This window comes from Phaethon aethereus (assembly GCF_964289735.1).
Source record: "Phaethon aethereus genome assembly, chromosome: 1".
Taxonomy (NCBI): Eukaryota; Metazoa; Chordata; class Aves; order Phaethontiformes; family Phaethontidae; genus Phaethon; species Phaethon aethereus.
In genome coordinates, this window is record NC_138575.1 from 79469721 (window position 1) to 79491919 (window position 22199).

Below are 22199 nucleotides of genomic sequence, written 5' to 3' on the forward strand. Positions count from 1 at the left end.
TTATAAAATGATAGAATTGTTTTCAGAATAAATAATTTGTGCTTCCTTCATGTGTCGTTTTTGCATTGTGAACTCGTAACTATTCCATTATTAAGGAATCTTGTTCTCTAGATTTTGAAGTGTTTTGCTCTACGTAAGTTATTGTTCTGCATTCTGAATGTGCTAACGTTCTTCAGATGATAGTGTAGCATCTTTGTAGGATGCTGTCAGTGAAGGACGGGAGCATGGAGAAAATAAATATTACAAAAAGGAAAGAGTTTTCTACTTGAAAAGATATCCTGGGTGCATTTGCAGAAGAGATCTGTGTGTTTTCCTCTGAAATTCTGATGTCCCTCTATTATAGGGTCGAGGTTTGGGGGGTTTTTGGGTGTTTGGGTTTTTTTTTTTTTCTTTTGTCAGATGATCTCCAAACTTGGGCCTCTGGCTTCCAAATTGGCTTCCAGCATGTGAACCTGAGAGCTGGCAAGTAGCCTCCTGAGCCATAGGGTCTGGCAGAATGCTTATTTGAGGGATTGGGGTCTGCAGCCTGCAATCTCCCCAACCACTAACTAAGGCGCATTTCAAAGCCAAACAAAAAATACATCCTTATAAAAACAAAACCAAGAATTAATGTAATGAAGCTTGGGGATTTCTAAGTGATGATATTGTAGCCGAATTCTCTTGCCAGATGCAGTCCTTCTTATGCTTTAAACATGAGACAATATAGATGCTACAGAAATAAGTTTTTATTTAAAATACTTATTGAGGAAAAAATCTTTCATGTTAAATGCGCTGGTATAGGAGCCAGGTGGCTAGCAGAGGGCCTCTGATGATTATTATGTGTTGCAGAAATCTGTTTTCAACAAAGTTGGTTGAATCAACTGATTATTGTGAAAAAAATAAATTCAAGAAATGCATTCATTTACTTGAAATCAAATAACATTTTAGTGGGTGTGGTAAATTTTATCTTGAATTTAGACACAGGTATTTTTCAGCTGCATGAGAAGCCCTATCTCTGTTAGGTTCACGAAGTCAATCGACTGAGTCTAAGCGGAGCTGTGGTAGGTTCACACACCCATACTATGTCAGCTTTGTTTCTGTCATTGCGTTGCTTAACTGGGATGTGACATACAGAGTCTTGATTTTAAAATACTTGATAAGAATAAATAGAAAATGTTAACAGTAACACATCTGGTTTTAATTTTCGCCCTTTTTAAGGTAGAAGCATTGAGGATTATTTTACTTTTTGTTTTACCTAGGGCTCAGAGATGGATTCATCAGAACAATCAACAATTAGAAGTGAGCAGAAATCCAGGTAACTTGTGTTGCAAAGGTTATACAAAACTGTCCTGTAACGAAAATCTGAAAACATGGTGGAAATACATTGCTGAAAATTGGATACAAGAACAACATCATGCTTGAAAACTTGAAATGATCCCAGAAACTAGTTTCTCCACTGACCGAGTGACTCATACTTAGTTAAGCTGTTCATGGGGAATAAATAATATACTTGCTGAGAGAAAACAATTTGTGCTGAATGTAGCAGGAAGGCATGGGGATTATCAGCAACATATTCTTTGCAGGCATTAGCTAGCAACCTTATCTATATGTCTATTAATTGCTTTGCCTGAGGCCATTTCAGTCTTGGCTAGATAGTTTCAGATGGTTGTGAATTAAGAGGTGTTAAACAGCTGTATTGCAAGGTTAGCAGGAATTAAAAATCTTTAAAGGTAGTTTTGAAAGTCAACGGAATTCTAAGGTTCTGTCTTACAGAAATCCTTGTGATTTCACTATATGGTTTAAATGCGTTTTCACTTCTTTTGCAAAGATCCTTGTTTCACCATGAAAGCCAGAGTTTCTCGACGGTGTCTTGTGCTGGCTTGCGCAGTGAACGCTGACGTAGAACTCAAATATGCCTTTGAGAGTAATCTGTGGTTAGTAACATCTGAATAGTGGGCTAGATGAACCCCTCATCTGAACAAGCATGACTGTTCTTTCGTTGATGTTTCCTAAAGTGAGAATAAATGAGAATTAAAAGATACTGCTTTTTCCCAGAAAAACAAAAATGTGTTTCTTTGAAATATTGTGACTTGTCCCTTTGAAATAGTTCTACTTCCTTTCTATCAGACATGTATTAAGTAAATCACTGGACAGTCCTTTGACTACATTTTTCAAAACTTCATTTGAAATGATGTTTGGCTAGCCCAGTGGACTGAAAATTGGTAATTGTCGATTTGGATCTCAAAGACATCAGTGATTTGAAGTTGTTGCCATTTTTGGGCTTAAATTAATTATGTACACTTACTTGTCTAAGGTGACAAAAAGACTTAAAAGTACATTGTCGGTTTGGGGATGGCTGTGAACTGCTGCCAATACCGTTCTGCTGCGTAGAAATAGAGAACTCGGTTCCTTTTAGTTGGTTAGTATTTTGCACAAGCGTTTATAGTTCATACAGACTTCTTGAGTCAGTCATGAGATCTTCAGACGAGTTAGAAAACGCACCATAAAAAAATGAAGGTATTTGTTTTCTGTTTTAAAGAAAATTCTTAAAAAGCCTAATACGAAAACAGCCTCGGGACCTTCTTCTTGTAATTGGAACGGGGGTAAGTGCTGCAGTAGCACCAGGAATCCCAGCACTGTGCTCCTGGAGAAGCTGCATTGAGGCTGTAATTGAAGCAGCTGAACAGCTGGAGGTGCTTCATCCGGGAGATGTTGCTGAATTTCGTAAAAAAGTAATCAAAGACAGAGACCTGCTTGTGGTTGCACATGATCTCATCAGGAAGATGTCACCAGTGAGTATGCTTAAAACTTACATTGATTTCTAAAACTATTCTATACTCTTATTTTGTTATCAACAAAAATTCTTTTTAGCTTTCTAAAACTTGAAATTTTTATGGTGAAAATTGAGATGTTGATGGTAATCATATAGCACACTGTACGTTTTGCAGAGGCTAAAAAAATCCTTGGATTTTAGTGTAAGAAGTAAACTTTTGTCATAATTAATGCAAGTAAGAGTCCTGACTCTTAAATATTCATTATAACGTTTCTTGGAACTGAAAGAGGAATTTATAGTTCTGTTGGCTACAACTAGAGATACCCTGAAAATACCGGCAGACCTTGACCCTACTGATAGCCTTAAATCACATAGACTTAATCACCGCCGCCACTCACACTTCACTGAAGACAGTCCGTACATGCCCAGTTTCTCAGCCCTTCATCTTAGGTTCCAGAGATTTTCAGACTGTGTTAATAGGTTTGCCAGGTCTTCCAGTTGAAATGATTAGGGTGACATACATACTGCTAAGTTGTAGGATATGTTGAGTGTTTTGCACCACGTGGCGAGCTTCTCTACAGGCGACGTGTAATAATAACCTCTTTCTTTTTGGGAGGAGTCTGCATGTGTGGTTAGGCTTTGTAGCAGATTTAATGATTAATACATTTTTCTCAACCAGGAAGCAAAAAAAACCCCAAAACACCAACCCTTTTAATAGCATAGCCCAGACTCTGAATCCAGGGAATGATAATTTTAGTACACTAACTAATTTTTCAAAGCAGTGAAAGCATACTGAGAAAGGTGAGGTTTCCGTGTAGTTAGGCTGGTAACTGTATTGGGCTTCTAAACAGACATTTGTTCTATGTAATACAATTTATTGAATAGGAAGACTGTTTTTATTTATAGAATTGTTTCGTGTTCCTGTCAGTCTTGGCAGATACTCTGGGCAAATGCAGCCTATGCTTTTAGAAAAGTGTACCTTCATGTTTGTTTAGAACTGACAAGTGAGGATTTAACTGTAGCAAAATAGTTTTGTTTTATTGTACCTGCATTACAAGCTTCCTTGAGAAAACCAGACTTTGAGCTATGTTAAGTGGAGGCAAGAGCACCTGAATAATTTGAGATTGTTTTTGATGGTTTTGTGCATTCAGACCTTCACACTTTGTATACAATGTAAGCCCTCTTTTAAAGAAATGCTTTGGTATTAAGTAGACAAATGATGCGGGTTTTCTGTTGGAGGCAGTTATAATGGTGCACATGGTCCTTATGAAGTGTTTCTCTTTTTCTTTCCAGCGTACTGGGGATACGAAGCCTAACTTCTTCCAGGATTGCTTGATGGAGGTGTTTGATAATTTAGAACAGCACATTCAGAATCCTGTTGTTCTGCAGTCAATCCTGAGACTCATGGAGAGAGGCACAATGGTTCTGACTACAAACTATGATAATTTACTTGAAATATTTGGTCAGCAACAGGGTAAACCTATGGAATCTTTAGACTTGAAAGATAAGGATAAGGTATGATGAGAGCAGTAAAAGCTTTAGGCTTTGTTATAAGAGAAGGCAGCTCGTAAGCTTCATTGAAAGATGTCTTCCTGTTTAAAGAGTGTCAAGGCTAAAATTTCTTAATTGGTAAAGCATGTCTATAAGCTAACAGCAGATGCACAGATGTTTATTTTATGTGGTGTTTTATTCTGGTAACCAAAGAGAATTTCAGTGACACATTTATTAACCAATTCCTTCCCACTCCCTGGGGAAAAAAACCCAAAATTTATTTAACTTACGTGAAGTAATTGTTACAATCACAAATATGATTTCACCGAGCTGGTAGTTAATTTGCTGTTCATAGCTTTTCTGTCAGCGTTGCTGGAACTTGCTTCTTGGTTGAATGCTTGTGTAGACCAAAAAGCTGGAGATGATCTTCAGTATCAGCAATCACCTCTTTATTATAATTTAAAGTAAGCTGTGTAATTAGAAATTAAAATTATCTCTGGCTGCAGAAAAGTGCAAAAGGAGTTATTTCTACTTATGTGGTTTTATAAGTTAGGACAGCTGTATATTTTTGCAAAATCTCGGTTATTGTAGTATGTTAGTATAACAAAAGAATGTAACTTGCATGATTTGCTTTAGGTTCTTCAGTGGGCAAGAGGGCATATAAAATATGGAGTTCTTCATATTCACGGCTTATATACAGATCCCTGTGGAATGGTGCTAGATCCCTCGGGATATAAAGATGTTACTCAAGATCCTGAAGTCATGGTTTGTGTGATATTTAAAATTTTTACTATGTTTTGCCAAACTATTTTATTGTAATCACTACATAAAAATTACCAAAGGCTAGGGTTCTGTCAGATCACATAGATTAAATAATTGGGGCCCAGAAAAATGGCAGTATTATTCAGAATGTCAGCTATGTTGCTAGGGCAATGTATGCTTTTTGTATACTGCTTGTTTGTAAATCGCAATCAAAACCCTAAGCTGTATGTCATAGCTGTATGTCAGAGTTCTTTGTATTTATCTCATGAAGGAATGTTAGCCCCAAAGTACTAGAGAGCAGAATAAGGATTCATCACCATCTGATTGCTTGGATTAATTTTTTTAGGGGCTTAAGCTGTTACCAGCTCTGGATCCTGGACTTAATGTCTTATCTTAGGTATTTTATGAAGTCAAACACTTGGTCCAGAATATTAATTTTCCTTATTTACAGATTGACCTAACGGGAGCCTAATATTCTGTTATCATAATTCCTTCAATTTAAAATTCCCTTACTGGAAATATTTACATGTGTACTTAATTTTGTATGGTAACTTTGATTTTTTGAATACAATTTTTTTGTAGAAACACTGCTTATGAAATGTCAGTTTGCCTTGATCCTAAAACATATGCTGAATTTAGTTCAGTGGTGATGTCTGCCCTGCTTCTTATTTTAAATCTGACATATTTTAGAAGTTCTTACCTTGGCCTTTTGACTACTGAAGTAAATGTAGCTCTTGTGTGTTTACATTTCTTAACAGGAAGTTCTTCAAAATTTGTATCGAACCAAGTCTTTTTTGTTTTTGGGTTGTGGAGAGACTCTGCGTGATCAGATATTCCAAGCTCTTTTTCTTTATACTGTAAAGAATAAAATGGATTTGGAACATTTTATGTTGGTGCTTAAAGAAAATGAAGATCACTTTTTTAAGCTCCAGGCAGATATGCTGCTGCATGGAATAAAAGTAGTGTCCTACGGGGACTGCTTTAAACAATTCCCAGATTACGTACAAGATCTGACTGCTCAAATCTGCAAGCAGAGGAGTCCAGGTAATGTATCCTCTTCAGTAAGAAGATTTTGAGCAGGTACATAGCAGGATGCCATGTCTGAACAATCAGCGGTTGGTCTGAGGTGTTGACCTCGTGAGTAGCCGGCAGTAGGCCTGTCTAGCATCTTTGCTTATGAATGGCATGCAGATTTGAAACACGTGACAAAATTGTAACCAAATCTCTTTTTGTAAGGTCTGTGGACTCTTGCAAATGTAATCTTTAATTCTGAATTTGTCTTTTTGTTAGCATTTGGTTAAGAAGTTTACTTTCTGTAGTTCACGCCAAAAAAATACTCCAGTATATTGAGTATTATGCTATATGAAATATGAAACATCAGTAAAAGAGACTAAAAGAATTGAAGGAATTAACTGGTGGGATAAGCTGCTTGAGCCACAGTATCTGCTTAAGCCTAGAATGGGAAATTAAATAGGTACACCCAGTGTTTGGCTTAACACGGGACTAGTGGGGAGAGAACCTGAGCGTGAAGATAATGTTTTGTGACAATAAAATAGAAGAGGCTGTTGAATAATACTGCATTTGTGACAGTGAATGCCATTCCATAGAGAGCATTTAATGCTAAAGTGGGAAATAACTCGATACCTTTGCTGAAGGTAACAGTCCTGCTTCAACAGGGAGCTAAATTTTACTTACTAGGTCCATTCACTTACTGTCCCTTTCCTTGCTCCCTTCCATCTTGTTGTTTCTCAACTTATAAAATTCCTTATTTGTAACAGTGAAGAGACTTCGATACAAAACCAGGGAAAACCAACAACTGTATGTTGAAGGAAAGACATTTCTTTAATATTTTCCAAACAAGGGCAGTTCTACTATGGCTTATCCAGAGAATTGAGGAAAAAAACTAGAGTAAATGACCTTGGAAAGAATGGTGTTTCACAGCTCTTCTATTTATCACATCAGTGAAACTGTTTTGCCTAAAATTATTCACAAGTGGTGCATAGCAGGAACCTTCCTGTTGCCCTCCCTAAAAGAACATTGCAGGTGTATGCCCACATTATGCAACTGTTTTTGTAAATGGATGAATATTACATTTAGACTGGATTAGATTTTTATTTCCATGAGGGCTAGAAAAAATATTTAGCATCTAGGTTTCAGGAAGTTTGTCTGCAGTGTAGACACCCAAAAGTAAGTTGGGGGGTGCAATTTCAGATACTGAACTAGCCTCAGCCTGCTAGTTTGTTCTTTGACATGCTGCTGTCAATGGATGTGATGGACGTACTTCTCACAGTCTGAACAGTGTTTACAGCCTCTTGAGTCTGGAGTATCCAATTTATTGCAGAGCAGCCATTGATATCAAAACAGGGTGGGAGATACATTTATGTAAGCTCTAAACAGAAATGACTGCAAAATCAGACCATAATGCTCCCCTTTTTGTTCAGTGGAATTACTGATCGGCATAATACTTGCAAGACGAGGGACCCTACTCGCATTTCAAAATCTTGTTCATCTTGTTTACAAGTCAAGATCCCAAAGAAAACTGTTTTCAAATGTGTGTAACTGCTCTTCACATTACCAAACTGCCAGGTTTCATTTTTTTTCATGCTTATTTACAAACTTTCTTTAAAAAAAAAAAAATAGCAGAAGGGGTTTGTTAAAAGGGTTATATGAAAGAAATGAGAAATGCAAGCCCTGATCCTGATGGGGACTTCAGCTACCCGGACATCTGCTGGAAAAGCAGCACAATGAACTGCAGGCAGTCCAGGAAACTACTGGTGTGTGTTGAGGACAACTTCCTAGTAGAGCTGATGGAGAACCTGACCAGAGGAGAGGCACTGCTGCATCTGTTGCTCACTGTTGGAGGTAGCTGGACTGCAGCAATCATGCCTTGGTAGAATTCTCAATCTACAGATGAAGCAGATGAAGTTGCTAAGCCACTGTCCATCCTATTTGAAGTCATGGCAGACTGGGGAAGTTCCCAGTGACAGGAAAAGGGAAAACGTAACCCCTATTTTTAAAAAGGAAGACTTGGAGAACTACAGGCTGGTCAGCCTCACCTTTGTGCCCAGCAAGATCATGGACCACATCCTCCTGGAAGCTATGCTGAGGCACATGGGAAACAGGTGATTGGCGATGGCCAGCATGGCTTCATGAAGGGCGAATTGTGCATGACAAATCTGGTGGCCTTCTGTGACAGGGTCACAGCAGTGATGGATAAGGGAAGAGTGACTGCTGTCATCTACCTGGCCCTGCGCAAAGTGTTTGACACTGTCCTGCATGACATCCTTGTCTCTAAAATGGAGACATGTGGATGTGACAGGTGGACCACTCGGTGGATAAGGAATTGGCTGGATGGTTGCACTCAAAGAGTTGCAGTCAAAGGCTTGATGTCAAAGCGGAGACCAGTGACGAGCGGTGTTCCCCAGGGGTCGATATTGGGACCAGTGTTACTTAATGTCTGACAGGGACATGGACAGTGGGATCGAGTGCACCCTCAGCAAATTTGCAGACGACACCAAGCTGAGTAGTGCGGTTGACACACCTGAGGGATGGGATGCCATACAGAGGGGCCTGGACAAGCTCAAAGGATGGGCCCATGTGAACCTCATGAGGTTCAGAAAGGCCAAGTGCAGGGTTTCTGTACCTGGGCTGGGGCAATCCCTTGTATCAACACAGGCTGGGGGATGAAAAGATTAAGAGCAGCCCTGCCGAGAAGGACTTGGGGTACTGGTGGATGAGAAGCTGGACATGAGCTGGCAATGTGCGCTCACAGCCCAGAAGGCCAACCGTATCCTGGGCTGCATCCAAAGCAGTGTGGCCAGCAGGTCGAGGGAGGGGATTCTGCCTCTCTACTCCACTCTGGTGAGACCCCACCTGGAGTCCTGCGTCCAGCTCTGGAGCCCTCAGCACAGGAAAGACATGGACCTGTTGGAGCGGGTCCAGAGGAGGCCACAAAAATGGTCAGAGGGATGGAACACCTCTCCTGTGAGGACAGGCTGAGAGAGTTGGGGTTGTTCAGCCTGGGGAAGAGAAGGCTCTGGGGAGACCTTATTGCAGACTTCCAGTACTTAAAGGGGGCTTATAAGAAAGATGGGGACAGACTTTTTAGCAGGGACTGTAGCAACAGGATAAGGGGTAATGGTTTTAAACTGAAAGAGGGCAGATTTAGACTAGATACAAGGAAGAGATTTTTTTACAATGAGGGTGGTGAAGCACTGGCACAGGTTGCCCAGAGAGGTGGTAGATGCCCCATCCCTGGCACCATTCCAGGTCAGGCTGGACGTGGCTCTGAGCAACCTGATCTAGTTGAAGATGTCCCTGCTCACTGCAGGGGGGTTGGACTAGATGGCCTTTACAGGTCCCTTCCAACCCAAACTATTCTGTGATTCTAAATACAACCTTGCTGTTTTGGGATGTTGCATAAAAGTATAAATTTGTATGCTAACTTGTTCTGTTGTTGTTTCTTACGCTTATCTAGATGCTGATCGAGTGGACAGCACAACACTGTTGGGTAAGTAATGTTCTTATTTTCACAGAAAGTTCCATAATCTATCAGATAAAAATAAGTCTTTTATTTACAAAGAGATTAAATGATTATTGTGCAGCGCTTTGATTTAGTTTTGAAAGTCTGCTTAACAGATTCTCTTTTTACCCTCTTCTCTTTTTACGTATTAGCAGATAACTGCTGGCTTTCAGCTGGCAATAAAATGACAAATGATAGAATGGGAAAGCTCCAGAAAATGTATGTTAAAAAATTTCTAATGCTGATAAAAGTATTCTAAGATAATATTAACATCCATGAGGTTTTGGTTTAAATTTCCAAACATACGTTTGGCTATTTTGAATGCCTGTCTTAAGGAGGTATAGAAGAGTGAATCTCAAGCGCGTAGTACTAAAGGTGAATTTTTGTCTAAGCGTTGTTCTTTGTGATACTTCTGTGAATAAGCACAGCAATAATTCGTTCCAATTTATGGTATAAAGTAGCAAAACTTCCCTTTGAAACAGCACTTCAACTTAAAAAGATTACAATTCTAAGATACTTGTTTTGCTGCTGCAAATATCAACATTGTATAAAAGTAACATTTCCTTGTTGCATATAAGGCTCTTTGGCATTGCAGATTTTTCACAATCAAAAAGTACACAGGGTCCAAGATACGTGTGGAAGGTGTAAAGTCAGAGATCCCTTTTGTAATTCTAACTACATTTTAAGCTTATTTGTCTTTCAGATGAGTTCATAAATCCCTTTTTCAGTAAAGTACAACTAGGCATCAGTGGAGAAGAAACCAAACACTTGAGCACAATTTATTCCAGTTCCACTTACCTGGAAAAAAGCTCTTTTATGAACTTATTAGCACCCTCCTTACAAGTAATTTTAGTACCCATTCACTTGTCATTTGGAATACATAGCAAGTTAAGGAATAATTCTTTTTTTATTTTTTTTAACACAGCTTTGTATAATAACCCGCAAAAAAAAAAAACTAGAAAGTGATAGATGTTCTGATTTTGAAAGAATTTACCTTCCATTCATTTTTACTGTCCAGCTATGCTGTTTATTCTTTAAACAGCTCACACCAAGAGTATTTTTCCCCTGAATAAGGGATCTAAACTTTTTAAAGGAGCTTCTCACCTGTGAGCTCCAGAGGCATTATCACACAAAATCAAGAACTATTTTCTTCAAAAGGCAGCTGCATAACTGGCTACTTTTTTATGTGTTAGTACTAGAGCTCAGTGTTGGGGAAGAGCTCAAGATCACTGAACTGGTACAGACTTTCAGTAGGGTTAGTGTTACCATTTTAGAGTGCAAATACAAGAACTTCAGTATTGTGTTCATCTCTATTTGGTGCTTGTAATAAAAACTATACAAAGCACATGCATGTAGCAACATTAAAATATTTTCTTCCCTTCTGTCTCCACAGGAACTTCATGTGCAGACTGTGCTAAAAGGAAGTTAGAAGAAAACGGCACTGCCTCTCCTAAGAAAATCAAGCAGTCAGATAATGGTATGCCCACTATTTAATGAAAAAAAAACAAACAAAAAACCCCAAAAAACCCAAACCAAAAACCCAACCCAGAAGCTTTTTAACAGTAGGTGTTTCACATCTGCTGCATGGGATGTTCTGAGCTGGTTTTAAGTTTCCATGATTTTAAGTGGAATAAAAATTGTGCATCTTAGCCTTTTCTTTTCTGGAGCTGTAAATGTGTAACGTACATAAAGCTTGAGAGTCATACTAGTCACTCTCTGAGCACTTCCATACTACTAAAACTGTAACTGCAGGTCACTTACAAACAATTGCAAGTCTTCTCTGCCTGTGCTTCAAGCCAGTTGGACTTAGCAAGGTGAAGCCACAACAGACGTGATGTTTGACTCCTCTGTCAAAAATGACTTTTGGTATACCTGCAACTACCTGTTAGTTGCCTTTGAACTGAAGGGGTTTCTTTTCTTTTCTGATCAGCTGAACTGCAGTTAGGCTGCTGGAGGTTGAACTTTCCAGTGGTCTGTCAGCCCAAGGCTGCTTGCAAGCTTCAGATTCAGATCCCTAAGCTGTTAGGAACAGGAATTTGTTGTTCCATGTTTATAGAACCCGCATCATAACCTGCCTCTTTTGCACTGTTGGCATGAGTATTTGTTTTCATTTGTCAGTCTGTTAAGGTATGAGATCACATGTGGAGAAAAGAATATAATGGTAGTGTACCAGCAAGGACATACCAAATATACCTGGGGGCTTACTGACCTATTTGCAGTGTATTTCTGTTGAATCAGAGTATGCTGCCAGTTATCTCAAAGCAGATCATGGATAGTCTTCAACTGAAGTCAAACTTAAATACTAAAATTGTCTACAGATACATAATTAGACACTAACTGGTTTTAACTCTGCTGCATTAAGCCTATTACTGAAATGATTAAGGTTAGGCACAGCATTAACTGTGTCTTTTTTTCTGAGGTGCTTGTTACTTCACCTACTGCTGAGTTGTCTCACCACTAAACTGACATAATGTCTGGTCCAGTTGATAACATGGGTGATCTGAAGTTTTCAGAAGTCATCTTTTTCAATCAGCTGCCTCTCACCTCACTGTCTATGGGAGAGCATGTTCAGGACTAGTCTTTCTTCCAATAGAGGCACATTTGTATCTGGTGGTCCTGAAGGGTTGCTTCAGTCAGGTTTCTCTGCTTATGTTCCCTGTGGATATGATCCTTCTGAGATTACCTCACACTATAATGAGGTTTTACAGGGAGTGGAAGGGATGGGTCTGTCAGATGACCTTTCTGTATGAACTGTTCAACTCTTTCCTCCCACATCACAAAAACAATTACTATTGTTCTCTAGTATGTACGTATGCAAAATTAAAAGCTTAAAAGTGAGACACATGCTTCTTTCTAAACTAGTAACTACTGAGATGGGTAGTTTTTGTGGTATGGAAGTCTGTCCCTGTTCTGAAGCAGGTAAAGATCTGCAGCCATTGTTGCCTAGAAAAGCAATCTTAAAACAATCTGTGCATGCTGATTCTTGTCTTTCCTACCCCAGAAGAAAACACTCAGTTGTCTTTCATGGTTGACAGTCTGGAAAGCATACTTGGGTTTTAATACGCAATATGATTGCTACAGGCCTCAAGTATGGCTCATTTGAAAAGTGATCAGTCATGCTATTTTGGATGCTGGTGTTCAAGCTGCAGCAAAATTAATCAGATGAGTTGAGCTATCAATGACCCTGATTACTGCAATTATTTAAGCCCACTCTAAAGTCATGTAACTCCTTATCTTATGCCTGAGGTCAGATAGATACACATTAGGAAATTGCATCCCCTCCCTTTGGTAAGGATCAACTTACACCTAGCATTAGTGATTCTTCTGTTTTGTAGACAGTCCTGAACTGCAGCTTGTACAACAGCCTCCGCTGACTCAAGTGCCATTTATTTGCACCCTGAAAAGCAGATGAGTAAGTAAGTGAGGGGTTACTTTAATTCCTAACATACACAATAAGAAGGTAGAAATGCCTAGTTTTGGTTTTGTCTCACCCCCCAACTCAAAGAATATATTTTTCATTTTAGGGATGGGATTGCCTTGCAGCTACCTCAGGTTTTAAAATATTGTCAAAAGGGACAGAAGGCCCTGTTCAAATTATTACCGGACTACCATGAAAGAACTAACCCAACAAATTGGCTTGTTAAATGTACTGTAGATGACTTTTTCTACTTAATGTATTTTTTTTAAGTGGGAGTAGGATACTTACTGGAAACAAACTTGTTGACCATTTATTACCCTGTTTTGCTCAAGTTGTGTAATGAAATTGATAGGACATCTCTGATGATGGCATACACTCTTTTAATAAAACATTTAAAGACAAATAGACGACTCCTGTATAGTAGCTAGAATATGCAGCTTTCACCATTCTTCAGACTGTTCAATTCTTTACTGTGTTTTTCTATTTCAACCAACTGTTCTTAGCAAATGGTTAAAAAAAAAAACAACCCATAAACCAAAACTTCCGTATTTGCAATAGAGACTGATGTGGGTCAAAGATCTTTGAAACTCACTAGAGGATGCTCTTCTATTCATCCTTAACACTACTGTAAGTATTTCCACATCTGTCAATGGATTCTGAATTAAGGGGCTGATGCTAATTCATGACTTAGAGTAAATAATTTTATTTAATCAAGTATGGCAGCAACATAAGTATTTGGTAAACATCTGGGTATAGTGTAAGTGGACAAATTTATGTTGTTGAAATGTTCCCACAGGAACACTATCTACTGCTCCCATGTCCGTCTTTCCTTCTGCAGTAACCCCCTGTGTCCACACTTCATCAGTTGTGTGCAACAAGCACAGTATTAGCATCAAGTTACAAGGTAGATGTGTTTAAACAGCATGATGGACAAAAGGAGGCTAGTATATGAACGTAAGATGATAGATATAATTATTATTAACAACCATAAAACAAATAAAGCTCTTTTACCTCAGCCTATGCCAAACATAAGCCAGATGAAGTGATTAAAGCTCTCTCAAACAATGTTCTGTAACAACTTCATTAACTTTGCTTCTTAGATGAAGCATGGCCATCAAGATAACTTTGACTTTACTAGGATGGCCATGTAGTAACAATCTCCACTGCAAACCAATATACTTTTTTCTAAGGCTGCTACCTCTATGGCATCTGACTCTCACCTGTTTTATTCTTTCCACTTTTGTGTGGGACAGAATACCTCAAAGGTGAAATTTTTCCAGGTTATGTCACACTTATAGAGATCTACCATGAGCTTTTGTAAAGTCAGCTAATATTTTCATCAGGTTAGAGTAGAAGACTGAAGTCTTACTGGGTGTCACATAAGATATTGGAATCTGGCCATTGTCTTGTTTTTTGGGTAATAATCCCATCTCAAGGTAAATAGATGCAGCTGCAACACAAAAGGGAGAAGCTGTAAAAGTCTTGACCAGTGGTAGCACTGCATCTAAACCGGACACCAGAGATACAGCTAAACACATTACATTACTTTTTGTAAGAAAAGCAAGAGGCTTATTCTTTCTAATAGTGTGCGTATGTGACCCTGTAATCCTTCCTCTTACGGCAATGCACCCTCTAAAACATTTGAGGGGAAAGCTTTGCTTACAAGAACGTACACACTTCGGTGACAACCTCTGGCTACCACTTACTTGTTAACAAAACTCTAGCAATGAATAACACTTTCTTTCTTCAATATTTTGGAAAACTGCTTGCTTTGAAACATAAACATTTCTCTATCAACATCTAATAGCAACATTCAAACTCAGATTTGTAACAGTCCGCTGTAAACACAGTATTTGCTGTTGTCACCTGGCCCTGAGCTCATCCATGCTTTATGCTGAAACAGAACTGCGTTTGTGCTCCTCTGTTCTTTCCTGGTCACCAATGTCTGGATACTCGGTAAGATCCAAAGTCAGTACTCGACTGAACATAAAGTCATCACGCTGAGAAGAGGAAGGATCACACAATTTAAAACATTCCTGTTATTTGAAATAAGCATTTCATAAATGACTATGAGAGACAATAATGAGCTTGAGTTACCAAAATGATCTTTTTATCGAGCCGCTACCTGCAGTTGTTTCTGAACACAAAGTAGTTCAAATCCAGCAACACAATTACGTACATGATTCACTGCAGTAACATGTAAGGTGCAAATCAGTACTTCAACAAAACCCAGTGTGTACTATTTAACAAAATCTGGTAATAATGAATTGTTACCTCGGGACACACTCCAATCAATGCATCTGCTTTGCAATAAAACTCTTCCTTTAGAGAAATAACTATCATTTGAAACTGTTCATGTGCCTGTTCTCTAATGAAACTTGATACCTTTGGAAAGAAGCCAAATATTTCAGAAAGTTAGTTCTGACAGACTTAAACCATGCTATAATTAGGGAATGATGAGGAAAGAACTGAACTACGTTAGCTGCAGAATTCAGTAATTCAGTTATGAAATAAGCAGGCTAAAATGAGAAACAAATCTATCTTAAGACACATACTTTGCATGTACTTAACCCCTCAGATTTGCTGCTTTTTGAAAACTTGTAAGAAAATAAATCATTCACTCCAATGAATAAAGTTATAGAAAAAGGCCAGTGCCAATGAAAAATATTTTACTTAATATAACTTCAAAGGAAGGTGGAAATTCCTGATTAAGGAAAAAAAAAAGTGTGAAAAGGTTGTTACTGGCTCTATACCAAGATCTTAAATACGTATTAGTTCACTGCAGACAACATTTTTCTTCCAGTGATCTGCAAAGTAAAGGTACAAGTATTAAGTTATAAATTGGTGACTGAATAAGGCAGTAGCCCACAGTATAAATTAAATGTCGAATTTAGGCTTTTGTCTGCGCAGTTGTATCTACGTGTGACAGAAGTAATTTTTTTTAATGGAAGAACTGCCTTTAGTGAGTTACATAACTCGCTTTCATTTTGCAGTATAATTACAAGTAAATTACTGGAGCTTTTAGTAAATTCTTAAACTGAAAGAATGGAAAGAAAAAGACTTAGTTCTAAGCATAAGACCAAGACCTGGATAGCAGTGAGTACTAGCAACTATAATTTTCCATGTATCATTTTTGCTCACTTGCAATACTTCATTACTCTGTGTGAAGGTTTTGGTGCTTTACAATAAGAAGTGCATCTTGCAGATAGGGAAAGAGATACGAAAGACCCTGGGAGCAGGGAAACATTGCAGTGATCTGCAAATATAATTAACTCAAAGTTTTTGCAAAAGCAAAAGTTTTGCTTTTGCTCATTCTGCAATTTAAGACACTTTCCACACATGCTTAAACAGTAACCTAGCAAGCCAATTAAAGGAATTTTCTAGGAAACCACTATTTTGTCACCCTCTTCCTGCATTACATGGGCAGCTGCTCTCCAAGCATACTGTACATCGCAGCCTGTATCACAGGTTGCCTGCTTCGTGTTGCTTATGGGAAAAGAGCAGCCCTTTTAGTAACCCTGCCCCAAGCCCTTCCACGCTGCATCTCCTTACCAGAGCAGGCGGCAGGAAAAGGACTGCAGAAGGGCTGTAAGCCAAACGGGACCTTCACAGCCAGTATGCCCCAGCCTTGGGAGAGACAGGCACCTCTAGCCATGAAGGTTACAAATGGGTCAAAGCCCAATTCCACTTCAAAGCAGCAAGCTCACCTTAACTTCCCTGTCCCCCAAGGACTAATATAGACTATGAAGGCAATTTCAAGGTTAACCCTAATGTGTAATACAGTCCAAGTTTAATAGCTCTTTGGCAATAAAGTAGTATTTATGGATGTTATTTTTATAAATGTACATTAGACCAGAACTTAAAATACTTGAACTCTGTGCATGAATATTCTTTGTTTTCTTGAATATACATCTTAAAAACATACATTGTTCTTGCTGATGTGTCAAAGGAAATATGATACTTTTGACCTGTAAAAATACTACCAGTTGAAGGTTATAAGTCTAGGAACCATTTGACTAACAACTGTTAATATGACCATCTTCTGAAAACATTTAGTGGGCTATGAATGTGATTTATATCTGAAGAAAAGTAAACCAGATTTGAAATATGTTTGAATTGAGAAACCGAGTTGCATTAAAAAAAAAATAAAATCAGCTATTCTTTGTTTATAGTGTTCCGAAGAAGAATGGTGCTTAGCATATTATTAGGTATAAAGTGGACATCTCTTCTGCCAGATGTGTCAGAATCGGCCTACACAGAAAGGCAAACTGCAGAAAAGTGTGTCTCATCAGCTGTGTTAATGCATCATTTGTAGTCTCTATGGAAAGCTGATGACATACTAGAAATCATGAACTTCACGGAGTGTGTATGTAACTGATGCCTGGTGCATCTGTAACAACTGCAACAGGAACTTATGAGGATAAACTCTGGGTAATGACCAAGCAATGTTGTTAGGCACGATCTGGGACCCATGCCCAGCTCCAGACAGAACCATGAAGAATTCTACATTTGTATCCAAAAGACGACCTCAGAAGTCTGCAGAGACAGCAAGTACTAATCACGTAATACACTGCAGCTTTGATGAAAGGCAAAAATGTGAAATTTAGCATTAAATAGTGTAATAGCAGGTAAGAAAGCCAGTAAAGGACAACTTGGAGGCAGCCTGGGTAACTCTTAAGTCATCAGCCACAATACATTTGACTCCAAAATTAAGAATATCATCCAGAAAACACAATATTCATATTTAACCAGAATATGTGATCTTCAACTGTTATGTCAAGTCATAGTGGCCCTGAGTGAAATACTAATACCTAGAAAAGTATCCTGTTCAAAAGCTTAGATCAGAGAGGTGTTTTTGTGGTCACGTGATGTGTAACCTGAGAGCCAAACCTTAATGCTTGCTGCTTGCCGAGTTATTTTCATTACAGTCCCATTACAGCTAATCTGGCGCTGCTAAAACACACTGGACCGAGTTAAAACAAACTCAGGGCATATCATCTGCTCAGAAGTAGTAGATGATGGGTATCCCTTATAGACTTGTATCCCAAGGAATGTTTAAGGAATTTGGGTTCCGGAAACACTTCTCACAATGCTACGCAGAGTCAGTAATCTCCAAGAAGGGATTCTATCTGGCAGGCACAGGTAGTGGAGCTTCCCCAGCTGTCTACTAGAGAGGTACCCTCCAAGCAAACTCTGGCATACTTGGCACATCACAGCTGACTCCATTAGGGAAGGGGGGGGGGGGGGGGAAGAAAAAAGTTTGGTGTTTATAAAACTGCTTTTGTTTGTTAGGCTCTACCAAGACTGATATCACTATTAATGCAAGTAGAAATATAGCTTGATCTTACTTTATGTGGAAAGAAATGTTTCCACAGAAGAAAGTCCAGGCACATGCAGAGATCTTTACTTCCTCTCCTACATACCATTTCCTTTTATTAAGTCTCCTCCTCCCAGAGGCTGACATCTACAGTTGGCAATCTTTACTGTTTGTATTCTATTGTAAGTTTTTGCTACAGTGAATAGTCATTAGCAAAAGAAATTGAGAGGACAGGAAGCTATTTTAATCAAGCAATAATTCATGTGATTAAAACTATGAGAGTGATAGCCCTTAACTGGTGTTAATGTAAAAATATTTAGTGGGCCAATTATATAAAATAAATACTCCAGTGACAGAATGACTTTATTTTCAACATGCAAATACACTCCTTTCTGCTACTTAGAAGTAAGGGAACTCAAAGGCCTTAAAAATTCCAACCAATCCAACCAGCAATTCACAAGTGACCTTCATGTCAAGTTGTACCACACGTGGTCATGCAGCATACTTTCACACTCCTGACCTACTTTTCTCAACTTCACAGCTTGGGGACTGATTAAAACACACTTAGATTTATGAATTTAAACCTAGACCTAGTCTAACATCTCATACAATCATTATTTCAGTCCTAAACCCAATGTATTTTAAACCAGGTTAAGGTAGTGTAATCAATCTGTTTATCCCAGCCACCTGTAATGAAAAGTACCCATCCCTCTACAAAAGATACCAATATATAGTCAAAAAAAGTATATGGTGAAAGGGACCAACTTACTTTATCAATGTTTGTATTATCCAGGGCAGCATCTATCTCATCTAAAATAAAAAAAGGTGCTGGACGAAAACTGTAGAAGAGAAGAGAGTATTTTGCATTTAGATGCAAAAATGTTAATAAACATTGTAATTACTTCAGAGATTCACTTACTCTACCATAAAATTTAGTAAGAAGTAATGACAGATAAAGAATAATGACTTTAGTTTGTCTGAATACTCTATTAGCAGATTTTTTTTAACATGTTTATAGCATTTGTCTATCTTCCTGCCACTCACTCAGCCATGTACTTGGATAATTCCATAGTATTTCTTTTACCTGTGTATAGCAAACACAAGAGCCAGAGCTGCCACAGACTTTTCACCTCCTGACAAACTGTCCATTGGCATAAAGCGCTTTCCTGGAGCCACACAGTTAAAGCCAATGCCTTCCAGATAAGGCTCCTCAGGATTTTCAGGACTAAGGAATGCCTAGAAACACATACATTTATTAATAGTGACGCTTACAAAATTATTAAGATGGATATTTTTAAGGTTTAAATAGTGACTGACTTAGTGTTGAAACTGTTAGCTTCATTTGTAGGAAGAATCTGTTCACCTATACTGAAGAGCAACATTATAAATTTTCCTAGCAAATAACCCTTTCTTAATGAACCATGAGCTCCAACTTATTTGTTATTTACAAACTTTCAACTACTAAATAAACTTGATTTTATAATCTTTTATGTAATTGCCTTTTTTTTTTTTAATTATTAAAATTTTAGACTTCAAAGCAGTTGTCCTTTTTGTCTGGAAGTAAATATACTTCCAAAATTACACTTTTTTGTGAAAGGTTAGTTTTACAAAATCTATCTTTGAGCTGGAGAAAGATTTTAATATAGGTAGGCTTTCTCTATACTTTGTATCCTGGTTCCCAGGTCCAAAAATTAAAAGTATTTAAAAGAAACAGCCATTTCACCAAACCATTAAAAAGTATGATGGATAAGCTAATTGCTACATGGTTTATTTTTCCTGTTAAATAGAAGAGACAATAATATAGTCTCTTCTCCTCTGCACAAGTGGATACAGATAAAAGAAAAATTTCCATAGCTGACATTCATTTCAGATGGCTCCTCTCAGATCACAGAGCAAGCAGAAGAAAACCAAGCTAAAAAACTACATGTACTTTGATTTAAAACAGTTTCTGTGCTAAATAGTCCTGGAAGTAAGACAAAGTGTTTGCAGCATCTTTATTTTGTTGGAGGTATGCATATTTTCCTCCTCTTCTCTGCTGAACAAATGCCCATTGTTGTTACTACAATGTTCTTCAGGCTGTGAACATGAAGTACCTTGCAATGCAACTCCCAGTTCCATGCCACTGCATACATCTATGCAAGAGTAAGTTTTCAGATGTATGGACACTGCTAGCAAAAATCATCTTGTAGCTTACTAGGGTACACGTATTCCTTGCTCACCAAGATATGAAACAAATGACATTTCTCTCTCCACAGAAGAATGGAAGAGAACTGGTGGCAAACCCAGCAGTGAAACTGTTTTCATACAATTTCTTATGCAGTAGTTTCTTTTAAAGTACTTCTAATACAGAATGTGCTGATGAAATAAATTTTATTGAGCAATATATTAGTGCACAGATGTTCTTAGTCCAGAATCTCTGGAAGTTAAACTATATCTATCAAAGCTTCCCTTTTTCAGACTGGAGAGTAAAGCATTATTAATAAATGTTATTAATATAATAGTATTAAGAAATATTAAATTTAAGAAACTTTCATGTTAAAAATTGTTAAGGTTGCTTAAAAAACATCTGTTCAAGCTGCAACTTAGACCACCTCCTCTGATGGCAAAACCCAGAGCTAACCCTTTCCTTAGCTAACCAGAGCAATTGCCACACACTGAGCGATCATTTCTCTTCCAATGGAATTGGATCAGGTTTCTTCAGCTACTATGTCAGTATCCAGTAGGCGGTTTTAGCTTCCCAGCTAATCACGGGCTAATCTCTTGGGCAGGTTGCCACTATGGCTCAAATGAAGGTACAGCACCACAGACTTCAGAAAGAAAGCACCCAACTACTTATTTTTGGCAATGCATCTGGAAAATACTGGTTGTTTCAGAGTAATGCGAAGTCAAGACCTGCCTAATGTTTAGTCAAGGGGAGAAAGTATGTGCCCAGTAATCATGAACAAAGAAATGTTTTATTACCCTGTCCAACCTAGAAGCAGAAAGGATATATTTAAAAATAATGCAGTGAACACCTTAAAATCCAACTGAGGGAAAGCACAAAACCTGAAGTGTAAGACAGGGAAGAGGTCAAGCCTGAGCCCTTTAACCATTCAACCGTCTACAGAATTTGATGTAACCAAAGCATTTGGGAGTTTCCTCTTTACTTTCAGTATTAATACTGGAACATTATCAAAGATTAATACAATTATGACACAATTTTTCTACAGGTTTCTTAAAAGTTGCCAACATACTAAGTCTATCTTTTTAAAAATATTTAAGTGGGGTATATAAGAAGCTTCAAAACCTCATATAAAACACTAGCACTGAAAGTGATTTATGATTTCTAAATTTATCTATACTAATGATTAAGTGTTTTTAATTACTTATTATTGGTATCACTAGATCTGTAAACCAATGTTATTTTAAAATTAAGTACTCTAATATCTTTCACATTGTGTCATGATAATTTTCAAGTCTACTAAATACAAAGAGTAAAACTAACCCAAACTGAGTAGTTCCCGATTTTGTTAACACTTTAGATCACATTTCTCTGTCTTATGTCAAACGTGCTTTGGCATATTACCTATTCGTCCTCTGGCCCTAAAATTCTGAAGTCTTTATTATTTGTGTAATTTTCCTCTTCAGGACTGAAACTGTCTTTGGAAACTAAAAGCATTACTAAGTTCTCTTATTCTATGTAACAAAGCATCAAGTAGGCCTTTTAAGCCAAGTAGCTAAGAACACAACACACCTGAGCACTACTGTTTCTGCAAAGTTTCTTGTAGATCTGATCAATAGCTACGGAGGCATGCTCAAAGCACCGGCTAAACAGCTCATATCTCTTTTTTTTCACCTGTTCAAATTCTTGCTTGCATATTCTGGCCTCCTTTCTGCTGGTCTCAAAAGCTAAAAAAAAAAAAAAATTACTGAAAGTACCCCATAATAAGCCTCTAAG

At 38.0% G+C, this 22199-nt stretch overlaps 2 protein-coding genes across 3 annotated transcripts in view; one reads left to right on the forward strand and one right to left on the reverse strand.

Moving 5' to 3' along the window:
- Positions 1-1238: 1238 nt before the first annotated feature.
- FAM118A (family with sequence similarity 118 member A) lies at positions 1239-11287 on the forward strand (the record flags this gene model as incomplete). Of its 2 annotated transcripts, XM_082005378.1 has the most annotated exons (7): positions 1239-1294; positions 2519-2771; positions 4046-4267; positions 4880-5008; positions 5764-6049; positions 9483-9515; positions 10921-11287. In XM_082005378.1, 7 exons carry the CDS (start codon positions 1248-1250, stop codon positions 11019-11021), a joined length of 1071 nt encoding a protein of 356 aa, XP_081861504.1. In that variant the 3' UTR covers positions 11022-11287. The 2 variants fall into 2 exon arrangements, with proteins under 2 accessions (XP_081861504.1, XP_081861503.1); XM_082005377.1 differs by lacking the exon at positions 4046-4267 and having other exon boundaries at positions 1248-1294.
- A 3547-nt stretch (positions 11288-14834) lies between these two features.
- The window catches only part of SMC1B (structural maintenance of chromosomes 1B), a gene marked incomplete at both ends in the record, with an annotated part of 36686 nt that continues 29321 nt past the window's right edge, over positions 14835-22199 (reverse strand). The window contains 5 exons of the mRNA XM_081999996.1: positions 14835-14945; positions 15220-15330; positions 19032-19101; positions 19347-19498; positions 21996-22150. Coding sequence (XP_081856122.1) covers positions 14835-14945; positions 15220-15330; positions 19032-19101; positions 19347-19498; positions 21996-22150 — 599 coding nt within the window. The remainder of the gene's footprint in view (positions 14946-15219; positions 15331-19031; positions 19102-19346; positions 19499-21995; positions 22151-22199) is intronic.